The following is a 17,688-nucleotide window of genomic DNA, read 5'->3' on the forward strand; positions in this document are numbered from 1 at the left end:
TTAAGTTCTTTTCGAAAGTTTTGTTTTATTCTACAGTACACCTTATTTGTAGCTTATTATTCACATTTTTATACAGTGTGCGCGCGCGACTACCCTGTCTTACTTTCTCATACTTAAATTCCATTCCGCAGGATTTAAACGAACTAAAATACAATTAACAACCCTGCACTGACTAGAAGGACGATTGACGATGGACAGAAAAGTAGGCCGTTTTAAGACAATAATACCGAAAACGCGCGCGCTTTAATCAGCACCATTTTTACTACAACCAAGGGTTGCCAAGGGTCACACAAAATGTTAATGTGGTGGGGGAAGCACGCCAACTGTGCCACCAGTGCCACCCCCCGCTTCCGAACGAAGATGATCTTTTAAACCCCTTTTCCGGGTGTGGGACAACGGGCTGATTTGGCACGGTTTTTTTTTTAATTTAAAAAACGTTTCTCTGATTACGCACGATTACGATTTTGCTTGTCCGTTAAGTGTGGTCCCTTTCTGGTGTGTGGGGGATTAAAACAAAAAACGAATGAGATTTTCGAATGTGGGAATGTAAAGAAGATTCCTGCACAAAACAGTCTCTCTCTCTCTCTCTCTCTTTCTTACACAATTGCTTGTTGCTTTTCTGTGTGTGTGTGTCGAAAGTTAATTTAAACTTTCACACACACAAAAATAAACGCGCAAGGAAGCACATAAGTATGATGCATATAAATATGTTTTAATAGGTCTTGCTGTCTTGCTGTGTGTGCCTGTACAACAACAACACACAAGTGTATGTGTTTGTGAAAGAGTTTTGTTGTGTACAGAATTAAAAAAAAAGAGAACATATTTTTAACCAAAAAATACAATAATCATTTGCGTGTAAATACGTCGTCCTGTCCTGCCGTTTAGCACGATTTAACAATACAGATAAAACGTGATTTTTTAACTGTCCCTTTTTTAAAATGTGCTAAACCTTTCTCTCTCTCTCTCTCTCTCTCTAGCTCGGCCGTCAAACAGAAACAAGCATAATTGTTTAATGGTAGAGTAAAATGATTCTAACCGCTTGTCGAGCTCTCTCTCTCTCTCTGTGTCCCTCCAAAACACACCACGATCTGGTTTTTTAGAGGGTGAGAGATGTTTTGCAACAACGTGCGTACCCCCGCGTGTGTGTGTACAACGAAAAGTTTGATAATTTATTTTCCATTTTAAGTATAAAGGAGGAAAACCAACACTCTTCTCTCTCTCTCTCTCTCTACACACACTGCGGCAGAGACGAACTGTGTGTGTGTGATGAAACAGTGTTTGGCTTATTATAACAATCCTATATTACTTTCTCTTTTTCTCTCTGTCTGTCTCTCTTCTACGTTTCATACAAATCTCGTGTTCATCCATCGATGCGCGTGTGTCGCCCCTTCTGTGTGTATTCAGCTGAGTAAGTCTTCTTGGGGGAGTTGGGGGGAGGGGTGATCAGGGTTTAGCAACCAATCGGCAACAATGCGCTTGTTCCTCCGTCTCCACCACAGGGCGGTTTTGCACAGGAGCGCGGGCACTGGGCAATAAAGCTTTACTAAAAAAAAGAGAATCCTTTCTCTCTCATTTTCTGTCTTTTTCTTCCTCTTCCTCTATTGCTTCTTCGTTCGTCTTTCGCTCTCTTTGGAAGGCGTGTGTTTCTGGGTGTGGATTTACTTTTTCCGATCCATGCGCCGATTGTTGTTGCCATTGTTTCGCCGATTGTTGTTACCCGGACCGCCACCATTCCCATTGTTGCCACCACCACCACCCATCATCTGTGGCCCACCGCCACCATTATTCCACCGATCATTGTTGTTGCGGAAGTTGTGCCCGATGCGGTTGTTGTTGCGCATGTTGCGCATATTGTTGCCTCCGCCGCCGCCGCCACCACCCCCATTGCCCTGCACCCACAGTGGCAGTGGGCCATTGTTTCCTCCTCCTCCTCCGCCACCACCTCCTCCACCGTCACCATCACCGTGTCTGTTCACATTGCCCATCGCAAGGAACTGCTCGAACGGCATGTTGGGCGAAACGCCCAACAGCCCCGGCCGGATCGAGGGAGGCAATCCACCGCCGCCACCACCACGATGCTGCTGCTCCTGGTCGAAGGGACCATTCGGGCCGTGGAACATCCCAGGCCCGTTAGGCTGTTGGTGGGGCAGACCACCACCACCATTGCCGCCGCCACCACCAGTCGGTGGCAGTACAACGCCGAGCGGCGGTGGCACGTGCACCGGTATCGGCAGCATCGGCGGTGGAATGTTGGGCGGCGGGAGGGCCGGCGGCGGCATGTTCGGTACGACCGGCACCTCGCAGAACTTGACCGAATCGTCCACGAACACGTTCAGGTAGGTGAGGATCTGCTGCAGCATCCCGTTGCCGCCGAGAAACTGCATAAACTCGCTCAGCTGCTCGGGCGTCCGGTCGGAGTTGTGGTACTTGCGCATCTCGGACGACAGGATGGCCAGCTGCTGGTTCACCATGATCTTGTGCTTCGAGCCGAGGTCCTTGTACCAGGGCGACTTTTGCAGTATTGTCTGCACGTCGATCTGGGGCGTCGGGTGGTTATGGTTGTTGCCGCTGCCCGCAGCCGCCGCTACACTCTTGGCGGCCGATTCCTGCTGCATTTCGGCGTGCCGTTTGCGTGGATCTACCCGTCGCCCACCGCTAACTACGGGGGGTGGTGCGGGTTTACTGGCCGGTTGCGATGGTGCAGCGGTAGCGTGCACCGACGGCGAGCTGCCGTACAGTGGCGAAGCGTGCGGGGTGGGATCGGGCGATTTAATGCCATCGCTGGTGTCGCTCGCCCGATCCTCATCATCGTCGCTTGCCAGCCCGAACAGACGCCTTAGCCGGGGGTCCTTCGTGCCGACCGGGCGCACCATCGAACGTCTTAGTGCGCCATAGTTTGGCTTCGGCACATCGACCACGTAGACCTGGCGGGAGGGAAAAATCGAGATCGAGAATAAGGTGGGCCGTTTCGCTTTTTTTTTTTTTACAAAAGAAGCGCTTTTCAAATCAGTTTCAAATGTAAACATTGTTATTGATCCGATCAATGCCAGACATTAATCCACATCAAGCTGATATTTAATTTCCATCAAAGTATTTTGTTGTTTCATCAGTATGATTTTCAACACTTCTATGGTCTATTGGCATTAGTGGAGGGAGCTCGGAGTCGGATCTACCCGATTCCGATTCCATGTTCCAAATCAATTCCGGAGCCGATTCCGGAGTCGATTCCCGAGTCGATTCCGGAGTCTATTCCGAAGTCGATTCCGGAGTCGATTCCGGAGCCGATCCAGGATTCAGAATGAGAATTGACTTCCAAATTGGAATTTGCTCCGGAACGACAATCAGTTCTTGAATTGAAATAAAAAGTTTCGGAAGCGAAATCAGTCCGGGAATCTCCATGAGAATGGATCGTTTACAAATAATTTTGGATTTTTACGGCTATCAATGCTTAGCATCATTGGACCCAAAAGCCTATTCTTATGAGGATACCGAAACCGACTCCGATTTCCAAGCCGATTCTGATTTCGGAGCCTATTCCGATTCCGAAATCGATGCTGATTCCGGAACCGCTTCCGGAGGTGATTCTGGAGCCGATTTCGAAACCAATTCCGGAAACTAATTCCGGACCTACTAGGCGGAATCAATTCCGACGAAAACTTCATTTTTCCAATTAATAATTGCCATCGTTTTTTCCCCCGGGGACTTGAAGCCGCATCTCATCAAGATTTGTGCAAAATTTTGAAAACTAATATTACATGCATTTTGATACCGATTACTCATCGATCGGACATTTCAATTCCATCATAATTTTTTTTAATTCCTTCAGCATGATTTCCAACACATCACAAAGAGCTGTCAAGAGCTCATTCAAGAGCTTCAGACGTGTTGAAAATCATGCTGAGGAAATTAAACATTATGATGATGGGGGAATGAAATATCAGATTGATGTGGATTAGCATTAACGTGGTGAATAACAACGTTTACTTTCGAAAGTGACTTGTAAAACCCTGTAAAGATTCAGTTCTTCCGCATGATTTTCAACACATGGATAGAGTTTGACAGTTATTTGTGACGTGTCGAAAAACATGTGTAAAAATTGAAATTGTATTGTGATGCCAATCAATATGTGCCAGCTGTTGAAAAACATCTTGCAGGTGGTGAATATTGATGTACACATTCGGTAGTGAGTTGGAAAACCCTGTAATCAGATTTTTGCTTTACACGGCACATTAAGCTAAAACTAAACCTTCGTCCTTTTCTTATTGGTACTCTTTTGTTATAAAAATGCCTCAACATACATGTAATATTGATTTTTAAAATGCTGTACAAATCTTGATGAGATGCGACTTCAAAACCCGCTCTGGTGGAAAAACGATGGAAATAGACCTTTGAAGTGTTGAAGATCATGGTGAAAACATTACAAATTATTTGGTTGAAAATGAAATATATCAGAGAGATGTGGAATAACTTCTTGCACGTGGTGAGAAACAATGTTTTACATTCGAAAATGGTTTGGCATTATCTGCATTACTTGTGTTACCTACCTTGTAGTGAATCGGTGCATGCGAACCGATCGACCCATCGATCTCCGTGGCCGGCACGTAGTTGGCCATCATCGATTTGAACGGGAAGCCCAGCTCGCTCGTTGCTTCCCGCCCGGCAGTCGTCGCCGAGTAGGGATCGTCAATATCCAACGGAAGTGAACCGTATCGGAACGGTGCGGCCGACGACGACGACGACAATGACGTCACGGGTGAATTTCGTCCACCCCCGTCCGACGGTGATGAGGCGCCGGCATCCGAGTCGCACCAATCGTAGATCGAGGTACCGCCGAGTCGCTTGGTCGCGGTGGCTGACCTGGCGGACGCTTTCGTCGTCGTCGATTGTTGCGAGGAAGCTCCAAAGCTTTGGGCAACACCACCAGCACTGCTGCTGTGGGTCGAGTCCGCCATCGAGGGTGTCCAAATGTCGGTCAGTGCGTCCTCCTTTGCGACCGGTGACGGCGATCGATGCGAACGGGGCGACTCACCGCTTGACAGCTGGGCCAAACTCTTGTCCACCGCGGTGCTGCCAAACTTCAGTATGTCCCCGAGCCCCTGGGCGTAGTCAATCTTGGGCGGTATCAGCGGTGGAAGCAGAAGTTCTTCCTCCTTTCCAGCCCCACCAACCTCGTCGGATTGCTTCTCCTCATGCTCATCAGACTGCTTCTTCTTGTCCTCCTCCTCCTGCTCCTCTTCTTCCTCTTCCGCGATGTTGATCTTGAGATGATTCTCATCATCGTCATCGTCATCGTCGTCCTCGGGCGGGTCGTTCAGCAGGCTGCTCGCCGTGGCGACCGCATCCAGGTCCTCCTCGTCCAGATTCGAGTCTTTGATGTACTGCGAGTAGTCGACGGTGGGCGGCTTCGGAAGCACCAGACCGGGCAGGACGAGGCTTGCGGCGGTCTCGTTGTTGGGTGGGGGCGCCACCGGCTGCTGCTGCTGCTGCTGCTGCTCACCACCCATTGGAAGCACACGCATGTCAACGTCCTTGCTGCTCTGTTCGTTGCTATGGCTACCGAGGAGCGACTCTGCCACGCCCGGCAGTGTGCGCAGGTCGAGATCCTTTGGCTTTTCTGCCGGAGCTGGCGGAGGGGCTGCTGGCGCTGGTGCTGGTGCTGGTGCTGGGGCCGGTGCCGGTGCCGGCGGTTCCCGCGGTCGTCTCCGTTCGTTGGCGACCGCCTGCCGGTGCGCATTGAGTGCGCGCACCTGCAGATCGTGAATCTGCGTAATGCTCAGCCCAAGCTCGTTCAGCTGCGCCACCGTCAGCTGGCTAATTTCGTCCAGCGTCCGTATGCCCATCTGCTCGAGGTCGTTGATCTGGGCCGCCGTAATGACGCCGGCGAGCTGCATCGTCATATCGCCCCCACAGTCACCACCATCGTGCGGCGGTTCTCCGTCGCTCGAGCGGCCGCCCTCCTCCCAGCGGGACGACCGGCGGGAAGAGCCGTGCTTGGGGCTGTGCATGTGTCCACCACCGCCACCGCCGCCTCCTCCTCCCGGGACCACATCCAACAGGGAAGGGATTTTCGAATCGTGGTGCTTTCCACCACCACCACCGTACCGCTCCTGTAGCTTCCGGTGCGTCGCGTTCAGCATGCCGATCGCGCTGTCCCGGCTGATGCGCTGGAAGCTGCCCAGGATTTCCTGCGGCGCCGTCTCGAGATGCTTCAGCAGGATCGCGCGCAGATCGTCCGCCAGCGGTTCGCCGTGGCTAAATAGACACTTGTCCTTCTCCTTGCACTTCATGCCCAGGTAGTAGTACTTGCACGGGAAGTCCTTGTGCATGTACAGACACTTTTCCCGCTTCGCGCAACAGTCCATCAGGTAGAACTTGCACAGCTCCATCTTGCGCGGTCCCGTCGGGCGATGCTTTTCGTCCTGCAAGTCAAGAAGATCGGTCAGTCAAGTCGGTCCACTCTCAAAGCGTCCTCTCTCTCTCAATTATCGAAATACTTACATCCGAATCGTCCCGCTTGCGCTTCCGGCCGTCCCGGTTCGATTTGCCATTGTTGTTGCCCCTGCCCTGGCGCGCCTGTTTCCGCTTCTTCCGGTTGTACTCCCGCTCACGCTCCCGTTCCCGTTCGCGCTCCCGATCACGCTCCCTCTGCTGCTGGTGCTGGTCCCCCCGGGGGCGACGGTAATGGCCGCCGTCCCGATCGCGCCCACCCGCCGACTCGTCCGACGAGTAGTGAGTATCGTCCGCCTCCGAATCGGACCGTCCCGAATCGGCGGCCCCTCCACCACCTCCACCACCCCTTCCCATTATGGCTTGCTGTGGGCTACTGCCCCGCACGTTGAGCATTTCGTTCTCCAGATCGACATCGTCCTCGTCCCCGTCCGGATCGAACCGGGCCTGCTTTCCTCCCTGCAGCTGCTGCTGCTGGTGGTGCTGCTGTTCGCTTCGGTTCGCCCGCTTGCGCTTGCGCGACTTCCTGCTGGACGGTGTGTGGCCGACGGAATCGTCTTTTTCGTGCCCGTGCGGCACGGACGAGGGCATCGGGGGCTGCACGCCGTCCCGTATCAGTGCGTTCGCGATCGATTGCTCCACCTTCATCGTCCAGTCGTCTACGACCGGAGCGGGCTTTTTGGAGGAGCGTTGCTGCGGTGATTGCTGCTGCTGCTGCGACGGCTTTGAATTCGCTTTCCCTTCACCATCGCTACCTACGGAGGGATGGTGCTGGTCGCCCGCCTCGTACTCCATGTAGTCGACCGGTTTGGGCGGCATCAGCGGTGGATCATCCGGCCGCCGTACCGCCACCACCTCGTCCTCCTCGTCATCCTCGATCTCGCCGTCCTCCAGATCTTCCGGATCGCTCATGTTTCACTGTTTTGCTTTCGCTTTTTTTGTTAAATCTAACCGAAAGAGAAAGATGCAAATGGGAGGGAAATTTGTAAAAAAAATGTGTGTCATGCGGATGAGGGGGCAAAACTACATAATAACATCTAAAGGGAGCATATTGCTGTGGCACCACAATACGGAGTGGGTGAATCATGACAATTTCTACACAATCACAACAATCATTACGTGTCCCACTTCTTCTCTTCCCACTAAACTGTAATGACCCGACTCGGCCAGCCCTATTACTAATGCGCTATTCATCGCTATGTGGCGTGTTAAATTGATACATTAACCGCTGCGTAAACAACATATTCCATTCAACATCATAGCATTATCATCAACATCATCATCATCGGCATCATCATCATCATATTCATTGGATCATTCCCGGGACGGGCAGCAGAGTGGTGTGCATTTTCATGTAAGGCAGTGGAGTGGGAGTCATTTTCCTCCTCACCTTCCTCCACACAGCCCTTAACACAGCAGAGCAACTGGCTAAAGAGGAAAAAAGTGGGGGGAAATGTCATACATGGGACACTCTGGATGGTGTTTGGAAGATTGTTTCCATTCAGCGGGCGCTAAACCAACATTTTGCTTGCGTTAAGCTGAAAATAAAGTGTCAAATAGATGAGATTAGGTGAGATGCTTCTCCGAATGATTGAGTCATGATTTGTGCAAAAACTTATTACCACAGACTAATAAGGGGTTTTTACATTTACACTGTGTGTGTGTTTTTTTCGTCTTCTCTCGTAACCGGTGGTGTGTGAGGGAACTTTCTATTTCTTTTTTTTTCTTTACTACAACATCAAGACCGTACCCGGGATGTATTGACAAAGCATGCACTTTTACTGCGCCTACTGCTCTGGAAAAGGCGCAATGCAATAGAAGAGAACATATGTAATGTTCTAGATTTTTTTTCTTCCTTTTTTGCCAATTACATGTGCGTTAGTGTGCGTGTGCAGCACTACTGTACGGAGCCCGCACAGAGAGGGGAAAAAATGAACACGCGCTTTGAAGGAGCGAGAGAGCGAGAAAGCGCGCGCGTGCGGGTGAGAGCAAGAGGGGGCGAGTGTTCATTTCTAAAAATAGCTTCAAAATTGGGTTGTTAACAGCGCGCGTCACACACCAATGCATTCGCAAGAAGGAAACAAAAGTGGAAAAAAGAGGGACACAGTTTTTTGGGAAAAGCATGGTAGAGCCGATTAATCAACAAAAAAAAAAACAAGTAATGGAAAAGTACTCCAAATGCTGCGTCATGTCCCCCATATGAAGGTGTAGCGATAAACACCACCACCACCAGCAACAAACAGCAGGTGGATATAAATAATTTCACTGATATTATCGGCACGTGAAGCTCTACATATTAAAATATAACCTGAACGGTAACCTGATTGGGAGGGACGGGGCGTGATGGGGGTTAAGATAAAAATTGGTTAGATAATTACATGCTATTACTGATTTACACTGGTTTTGTTCTGCAATCAAACAACAGTAAAGAGAAGACAAAAAAAATCGCCTTTTTCCAAGCTTAGGCACGGATGCACACGGCCGTGCACGCCGTTTGCTCTCTCGTGAACTACTACGTGAAGCGACGGTGAATGTGTGTTGAATCCGTTTGTACGTACGTACGGGGGAAAGGGACGGCCGGACGGGGAAGAGCGAGAGTTTCTCCACACATCATCACACTGTTTCGCACACACACTGCTACTACTACTGCGCGCCGCCTGTGGGTACTTTTCGCGTTAGCGACGTTATTGCAATGACCGATGCCTTCAATACACTGACACGTACAGACGCGCGCGCGCGTACACACACATACACATGAGGCAATCAAAATGTGGGGGGTGTGTGTGCGTGTGTTTCATGGCCCTACTGCCGTCGCCTGGCTGCTGCTCTATCTCGCTCTTGCCTACTGCATTTCTTACAACGACCCTGTGCGCTTCTCGGAAATAAAGATGGCGACTACCTGACACGGAGTTTTCAATTCGTTTCTCGAAAGTCGTCTCTCCAGTAGCCACAGAATGACCATAAAAATGTTCCATCCCTCTCGCTCTCTCTCTCCCTATCTACCTGTCTGTGCTCCGCTAATGCTATCTCGCTTCAGTGCACTGGGAAAGGGGCCTTTTCCTGCTGATGGGGCTACAAAGAGCTTTAAAGGAAGGCAATTAAAGAATCCTCCATCAATGAATTTTACTGCACACAACAAAAAAAACTGAAATATGATGAGCCAAAATTTTACGAGAACTCCTGATTTGTGCGAATTTAAACAGAAACTTTTATCACTTTTTAACCAGCACCCTTTTCATTTTGCGTCTTTTCTTTTGCCTTTCGTCTTGTGTACCTTTTCTTGCTGTAGCTGAAATGGCGTTTTTTACCTGTTTTTTTACCTGGAACGTTGTGTTCCGAGAGGAGCTGTTTAAAAAATTATAGAAACCACAAAGGTTAGCGCCCATAAAAGCCAATTGATTATGCCAACTGCTGATGGATAATAAAAACCACCTGGTGGTCACAGGTGCCAGAAAAACAGTCGAATTTTGAGACCGTAAAAAGCGACAGAGTCACACGCCCAAGTATCTATGCACATACACACTCATACACACACGTACACATACGTACACACGATTGCCCGTGGCCCATCTGAGCAAATGCTCCAGATAAGCAGCCAATGGATGTGGAATTGCCATTTGGAGGAAATGAAATTTCACATCAATTGTGGAGCTGGGTTGTGTGCCGTCGCCCTCGTTGGCCCTTACCCTTCACACCAACATACCACCCTCACGAAGTGAAAGTATGTGTGAGTGTGTGGAAAGAAGGCCAAAGCGAGGCTACTGTTTGCTACTACTTGACGGGTTTTTGGTTGCAGATTTCCCTGCAGTTGAAATATACCGTATTTTCAGTTCAGTTTTTCGCTCAAACGCGCTTCCCGTTGTGGCCTCGGTGGGGATGATGCTGCACACTTGTTCTTGACCGAGCCAAATTGCAACTCTTCATGAGATAGAGGGAACTGTCCTCCCTCTCTCTCCCTCTATCGCTTTTTGGGTTGACCGGATGATGGGGCGTTGGCTGGTGTGTTCCGATATATATAATTTCTTTTGCTGACGTCGCCGTTCTACGTCGTTGTCGCCTGTTTCTGATATGCTTTGATTTTCGCAGCGAAAGTTCAGTTCATTTGCAACATGGCGCGTGCGGCGGCAGCCACCGTATTTAATTACCGTGCATCGGTCATTTGGTACGGTGGGACGGAGGCTGAGAAAAAGGCGTCGGGCGGGCGGCTTTAACAAATCGATTAACAATCGAAGGAAAGGAATACGCTTGTTTGGGACAGTGTACGGAAGGAAAACGACTTTGCTTGCTTTTGTGGTGTGCGCTACGACGACCGCATTCGTTTCAAACAGTAATAATTTTTGTTCCGAACTACCAACCTCGCTGGGGCGAGTTCACGTGAAAACGATGCTCTTTGTCTGAGAAATTCTTTTAAAATGAAGCAGGCCGAGCAGGCTGGGCTGGGTTGGATTTGCCATTCGGCGAGAAATGACGATGTGGGAAAGAATGCAGTAGAGTAAAAGAGACAACGATAGAGAATGAGCTATTGCTATCTCGCTTTTTCCAACGCGTTTCATCGCCACGAGGAGGGCAAAGAAGAGGGCAGTTCACCCCGAGAGTTATAAACGCACCATGCAGAGCAAGAAAATGAATGTCAAGCAAGCGGCCCGCTGCGGCCGATTTGAACAGACCGTTGAACTACGAAGGATGTTTATTTTTGTGAGCATTTTAAACGCAAAAATGCTCGGATGTTGTGTTTCCTTTTATTCTGTTTTCGGTGATATAAAAATCAACGTGATAAAGTGCATACAAAGCAAAATTGTGAACAAATATTTTGAGCGTAAAAGTTTACTGTAGGAAACTTATATCATCAGCGGAGCTTTTTCTACATTTTACATTAAATTTGTCCTTTCTGTTCACCTTCTAGACACATTTTCAGCGAATAGGCGAGGTACTTGTAGAAATAAATTCTGGTCCAAAAGGAGCGACCCACAGTGCACAATGGGAACAAGAAAGCTCACCATCGCGAGGAAGCTTGATTATCGAAAGCTCACTTAAAATCCTTGCAAATTAAAGCATAAATGCACGTGAACACAATAAAAAGGATGATGAACTGCTAAAGTCTCCGTCTGTGCATCGGTGCGCGAATGAACATAAATAATTAATAAAACGATGAGATGACGTAGGTTACATAAAGCGAAGAAAATGCTGCCCCGTTTTGTTTTGCATCGGAATAAGGGGGTAGTGCACTGTGAACGCTAAAAAAAGGTTGGTTTTTTATATTTCGATGTTTAAAATTTTGTTTTTTTTTTTTTTAAGAAACAGCTACTAACTGTGATTGAAAATTAATTTTTTAAGGATTAAATATTTGTTTATGTTACATTGCACTTATTGCAATTTACAGCTCTTTGGCATACATAAAGGGTCTTCCACGATTTATTGGACAGTTCCCATGATTTTTTGGTGCGTTCCCACGATTTTTTGATCGTATCCCATAGATTTTTGGTTCGTTCCCATAATTTATTGGTATTTTCCGATTGGATATCAATACAATTAGACTAAAAATTCTGGGAATCGGCCAAAAAAGCGTGGGAACGAACCAAAAAAATATGGGAACCCACCAAAAATTGATGGGAACCAACCAATAAATCGTAGGAAACCCTGTAATGCTGTTGCTCATATATAAACCAAAAATTATTTGTTGAGTCTCAAAAATGCCACAACAAATAAATAAAATCAATTATTAAAATGCATTTTGTGATGTATTTTTTAAAATAATAATCAACTACAGAATTTTCAAGTAGCCAGTAAGTCCCCTAAAAAGCTTCATTTGAAATTTTAGCTAAATTTTTAATATTTTAATGTTAGATGTTTTAATGAGAAATAATTTAAAAGATGTTCCAGATGAAATTGAATTCCATATTCTTCATAAAAAAAAATATGTGTTCGATAGCAAGGGCATCGTATTACAACCCTCCCGTGTAGGTGCGCCTTGAACTGGGTCAAAAATTGAGCAAAAAATTTTGAATTGAGTTATTTAAATGATATTAATAGGACTGCATTATTTTGATGAAAAATCGTTCCAACCGTTTGATTTCTTCTCCTGTATCCTCAACTTACCACGCCACAGTCAATGTACTTGCGAGAGGAAGCTTAAAACCGCATATCCAGCAGATGGGATTAGCATTTCGCCAGTTTTACACGTTCAATTACACTTTATTCTAACTGCTTACTGCTGTGCTTGGGGTAGGTTTTACATTCTTCCAACCATTCTTCTATTTTCCCTTTTATCACGCGCCCACTAAAACAACGCTCTGTGCTGTATCTTTTCTTTTTTTCTTCTTCTTTTGCTCATGTTGTTGCTGTGAATCGTGTTTCGACTGACTTACTTTTTACTGGCTTAAAATTAATTATTTATCTTTCGCATCAGTTTACTCCCACTTCTCAGGCGCTTGTCAGTTTTTCGAATCTCGGCAGAAACGAGTTGGAACGAGCACCACTCACAGCGCCACCGCTCTACGCAGCGGAATTTGCGGCCTTCGAGGGAATATAGCAACAAACGCTAAGCAAAAATGAAAACGAGAAAAAAAACTGCCCTCCACACGTTCGCCAAAAAAACAAAAAAACGCATGGAACTAAATCGTTCATTCGTTTTGTTCAGTCGCTTTTGCGAGCTTTTGCTGCTGATTTGTTTCGCGTCGCGAGGTTTAGCTTTTATTTCACCCAGAACCTCCCTCCCATTAGGTCTAGGTCATGGGGCACGCGACCAGCCACGGTCGGCCTGTTTTGCGGAGGGATGACTTTTGCCTATGATGTTTACGCTATGTGTATGGGGCGATAAGGGCAAACAGCGGAGCAAACAAAAGAAGGATTCCACCTCGAACCACAAAAAAACCCTCTCCCACCCCCCACTCCCCCCGGGGCGCTCAAATGCGGTGGGTTTGGAGGGTGTGGGCTGTGCTGTGTTTACGACCAGTAAGGAAGCAATTCAATGAACGCTTTATGATTCGCTATCTGTTTATTCTGGCTCTCTGGTCTAAAGTGATCTAGCTGAGAGTGTGTTTGTCAACGGTCGGGCCAAGCTGAGGGGCAACCTCACGCCCCTCAGTTATGGTAAAGGATTGGCGGCAAGTTTATGATGGAGTTTTTTTCAGGCTTTATTGAGGTTTGTGTGATGATCGTGAGAGATGGACGGGCCAAAAGAACAAAAAAACTGTCACAAGAAACAGAACGGAAGACTTGCAATGGAAGAAGACGAACAGCGGGAAGGAAAGGATGAATTCATCACAATGGTTTATTGGGCTGGGCGAAAGGCCACCCATTCGGTAGGTGTTGAAAGGGCTGTCGCTGTCCTGCGTTGTCCGTTTTTTTTCGTTTTCGTTTTTGTTTACAGATTGTCTCATGTTTTGGGCTATAAATTTTAATTCAAACCATTTGCCTTTTTCTTTTCTCCCCCCTCTGGAAGCGAGGACCGGAACTGTGCGATAAATTGGGTCTGCATTTTGATAGCGAATGTTGGTACTTGTTTTATTGTTTGGAGTTGTCTTTGCTTCATACTGTTTACACTATTAAGAGCACATTTTTGCATCTTTGTGAGGAAGTTAAGGGAATAATTTGACATATATTAGATATTTATGTACATACATTAGACGTTTAGAGTGAGAACTTAAATAAATACTGTAATACATAAATGAAAATGCTTTGGGACCTAGAAATTCTGTAACCAACATGTTTAAATTTGTGCATCGTACATGTTTTCCCCGTTAAATAATATAATTTAATTTAAGATTATGAAACGCCTAACCAATAATACACTTGCATTCGACTAAATATTGAATTTGGCTTGAACTTGTGAAAAGTTTTCTTGCAAGAAACTGATTTTCATATTTTAATTTAATATAGCCATTATATTTAATGACAAACAAGTAGACAAAGACATCTTTAACATATTTAAACTGAGACAAAAATTATAAGAAAATGTAAAAGAACTACCACAAATTCCTACCATGAAGGGGTATTGTAGTAGTATTGTGTCATTCGGAGTTAAATCCAGGAAATAACCGAAAAAATGAAACCTTCCAAATGAAAACTCTGAATCAAAACCGGATTCCGCAAATCCTAATGAGTCCAGAAGAATCTGAACGGATGACTACGGATGACTCCGGAGGACACTTCGGACGACTCCGGATGTCTGGAGACAACTACTAACACTCCGTAAAATTAGCTTGTTTGCATTTATTTGAAATCATTCAGACTCGATGACTCATTGACTGACATCAACTAGGCAACAAACATCAGAATCTATTAGAAACACACTTCAAAAGCTTGTTTCTATTTTATATTTAAAAAAACAAACCCTACACCTTCAACACCACTTTTGACAAACCTTCTGACAAACGAACGCTATCTCACGCATCCGACACATAACCTATGCAAGCTTCCAATTTAATTCAAGCACATTCATCATGTTTATCATAAACGGACATATGTGGGCGATATGTGGCGTCCCATAAATCGTGGCGCGATCTCACCATCCGGCACTTTGGATTAGAATCCGAAAAACATTTAAAATGTAAACACGCGTCGTTTGATAATATTTCGTTGTTCCGCCAACAAATCCCCCGTTGCGTCGTTTGGAATGATGAAATAACCGAAAACGCCACGAAACCGACCAGGATGATGCCTCGTCAGTGGATCAACCGTCACGGATTAGAGATAAGTTAAATAGCTGGGCTCTGGTCTTTCTGCACAATGCGTCTGCGTATAGTCCCGCTGCGCAAAGCGACGGAAGAAATCAAGGCGTTCAGAGAATTTTATCATGCCTCCCGCTGCGCAAATTCGAGCAGTTTTCTGCGTAGTTTTTTGCGTCGTTTTGTGTCAAAAAATACGCAACAAAATACGCTAGACTTCAGCCAAAACTACGATAGCCAGCGTATTTATTGCAGTTTTTAGGTGCGGAACGAGCGCCATCTGTTGAAGGAATGGATGAACTATTTCAGACGGTGGAGCAAAAAAAACGGCCGAAAAATTCAAAAATATTGGCGCCCATTCCTTCCTCCTCCTATTCCTCTAACTCCATTCCCCTCCCTGCCTTGCCTTATACTTGCGCTTCAGCCCGTGCCTTTCGCCGTCAGCTGATTGTGTGTATGCGTTGGTGTATATGTACATTGCGGTTGTGTATTGTAATTGGTGGGTGTTAGCATTTATTTATTCGTGTGTGAGCTTGACGATGCGGGAGAAGCTGGATTGGGATTCAAAGTGTTATCGGTGTATTGATGGTTTATTTTATTTCGTGCCGCTGCTGATGAGGCCATTTAATGCCCGTGCCGATCGAGGGTGAAGAAGCCAATTTCAAACAAGCGTACGAGAACGTCTAACACTGATCTAATATTTTTTTAAAAATCTGAACATGTTTGATGCTTCAACGACCTTCTAAACATCATGTAGCACGGTGTATAGTGGCAATAAAAATTTTTTTTTTTTCAATGTGCCGGAATTTGTCTCGAGTTTTCTGGCCACGACACACACACACGGACACACACACAGCGCGGGGAAAGTGATCGTCCACTCTATCATGCCGCGATCCCCCTCCCCTCCCGGTGCTTTGGATGAGGATGCGCTACAAGTTAAGCCAGCAATTCTACCGATAAGGTAGCGGAAATCGATCGTGCGTGTACGCGCGTTCGGGGTGCGTTCTCGCGTACGCGCGTGCATGCGTGCGTGTGCGTGTGTGTGTGCGTGCGGGAACCCCAAAACTGTTTGATTCTGATGCGTGCATTGCCAACGGCTGCGTCTACACACTCCATGCATTCTCAGAAAACGCACTGTACGCCGCCCGGTCGATTACCGCTACCTAGGAGACAATACAACCATTAAATTGGCACCACCATCTTTGCGACCGGTTCTGCTGTTGGGGGTATTAAAAAGACAAACGATCGAAGCAAACGTGCATGTGATATGTTACACATTTCTTTCCAATTCCGCTAGCGGACGCAAGTGGAAACAAAACTTGAATTGAATTCATACAAAAGAGAATTCTGGTTTGGTTTATTACGGTGCGCGTATGATACTGCACCTGTCCGTCCAGAATCTGGTGGCTTGTTGGTTTTGAGTCGGTATCATGACGCCGTGCGACCGGCACTGCCTTGGAATGGGTTGGGATCGGTAGGTTCATGTTTTGGTCGAGTGCATTCCGTGCATTTGTCGCGTCACAGCGGTAGCCCGGCAGCAACAAAGTCAAGACAAACTCTTACAAGGTGTGGACTGCTATGCTAAGTTCTTTTTATTATTATTGGCGTAATAGCCAACGCGATCATGCCGGCCTTTTCAGGACTTGAGTACCACGTAGCCGGAGCCGGTGACTAACCCCTTGCTACGGCGGATGGTTCATACGCGATTAGAACCCACGACGGGCATGCAGATGTGCGGAATGATGGCGCTGCCGCGGGCCCGCTCCTATCCAGTGTGCAACTTGCATACTGCCACACTGTCTCCTGCCCGGTGCATACGCAACAGGCAGGGGGAAGGATGCACCTCTACCATAAAAAAAACACCGTCATGAACCAGCGGTGGATCTAACGGTAGGCGGACTAGGCGGTCACCGATGATCTCTAGTCTTTGATATGCCGTATGTCTACAAGTATTAGCGACAAAGGCCCCCGGAAAGATGATCGTAGGGATCCCATGACCATCCCCCTCCCTCCCCGGATAAATCCCATCTCAGTGTAAACTAGCCCCCATTATGCCACTATAGATGCTTCGCCGCCGCATTTTGCTAGCGGGAAGCGACATCTGCCTCGATCGCTGCTGCCATTTCTGCAGCACTGAGCCCACCAGCTGACATTACACCAGATAGTCCGTCTATAGTAGGTGCGAGGAATCTGCCATTACCGTCATCGCATTGGCTGCTCTCGCTGCTGTCATCCGTTGTGGATTGCCGCTCCGGATCTCCATAAAGGCGCTGCAGGTCCCTTCCTGTTTGTTGTCGCCGCCTCTGTGTATACCTCGCCGAACTCGGCCTGTTTGTCTCACGGCGAGCTGCCGTCGTTGGTGACGCTGGTGGAGCTAGACGAAGCCCGGTGCTCTGTTCTTCCCTGCGTTGCGCTCTAGCCGCTCTCCGTGCAGCGTTGCGTCGTTCGTTTCGTGCTGCTGCTACTGCCGTACGACGCGCCTCCATGTTCACGATTTCTTCGTCGTGTTCGACTACCACCTGTTCTGCTCGGTTAGCCCTTTCCGGGGTTAGCAGTCCGGGGACGACGTGAAGCC

At 47.4% G+C, this 17,688-nt stretch overlaps 1 protein-coding gene across 9 annotated transcripts; it reads right to left on the reverse strand.

Moving 5' to 3' along the window:
• Positions 1-5: 5 nt before the first annotated feature.
• Positions 6-10,890, reverse strand: LOC120903248 (protein suppressor of sable). Of its 9 annotated transcripts, none has more exons than XR_005739564.1 (5): positions 10,267-10,858; positions 6,499-7,394; positions 4,545-6,419; positions 950-2,924; positions 6-591 (listed from the first exon to the last, which is right to left on the reverse strand). XR_005739564.1 is itself a non-coding variant. In XM_040312540.1 (5 exons), the coding sequence occupies exons 3-5, from the start codon at positions 7,357-7,359 to the stop codon at positions 1,659-1,661; spliced, it is 4,002 nt and encodes a 1,333-aa protein (XP_040168474.1). In that variant the 5' UTR covers positions 7,360-7,394; positions 7,910-7,985; positions 8,826-8,990; the 3' UTR covers positions 692-1,658. The 9 variants fall into 9 exon arrangements, 8 of the variants coding, with proteins under 8 accessions (XP_040168474.1, XP_040168475.1, XP_040168476.1 ...); XM_040312540.1 differs by lacking the exons at positions 6-591; positions 10,267-10,858 and adding exons at positions 7,910-7,985; positions 8,826-8,990 and having other exon boundaries at positions 692-2,924; XM_040312541.1 differs by lacking the exons at positions 6-591; positions 10,267-10,858 and adding exons at positions 7,910-7,985; positions 8,070-8,191 and having other exon boundaries at positions 692-2,924.
• Positions 10,891-17,688: the final 6,798 nt, after the last annotated feature.

Source organism: Anopheles arabiensis, chromosome 3 (assembly GCF_016920715.1).
Source record: "Anopheles arabiensis isolate DONGOLA chromosome 3, AaraD3, whole genome shotgun sequence".
In the NCBI taxonomy this organism is placed as follows: Eukaryota; Metazoa; Arthropoda; class Insecta; order Diptera; family Culicidae; genus Anopheles; species Anopheles arabiensis.

What these genes read in the sequence shown, in the direction of transcription:
- LOC120903248 (XM_040312542.1), bottom strand. Translation starts at nt 7,359, where the DNA reads ATGAGCGATCCGGAAGATCTGGAGGACGGCGAGATCGAGGATGACGAG. An exon ending in GCAAGCGGGACGATTCGGAT is followed by an intron (nt 6,420 to 6,498) that starts GTAAGTATTTCG and finishes CTTGACTTGCAG; the next exon opens with GACGAAAAGCATCGCCCGAC. An exon ending in ATGCACCGATTCACTACAAG is followed by an intron (nt 2,925 to 4,544) that starts GTAGGTAACACA and finishes CCCTCCCGCCAG; the next exon opens with GTCTACGTGGTCGATGTGCC.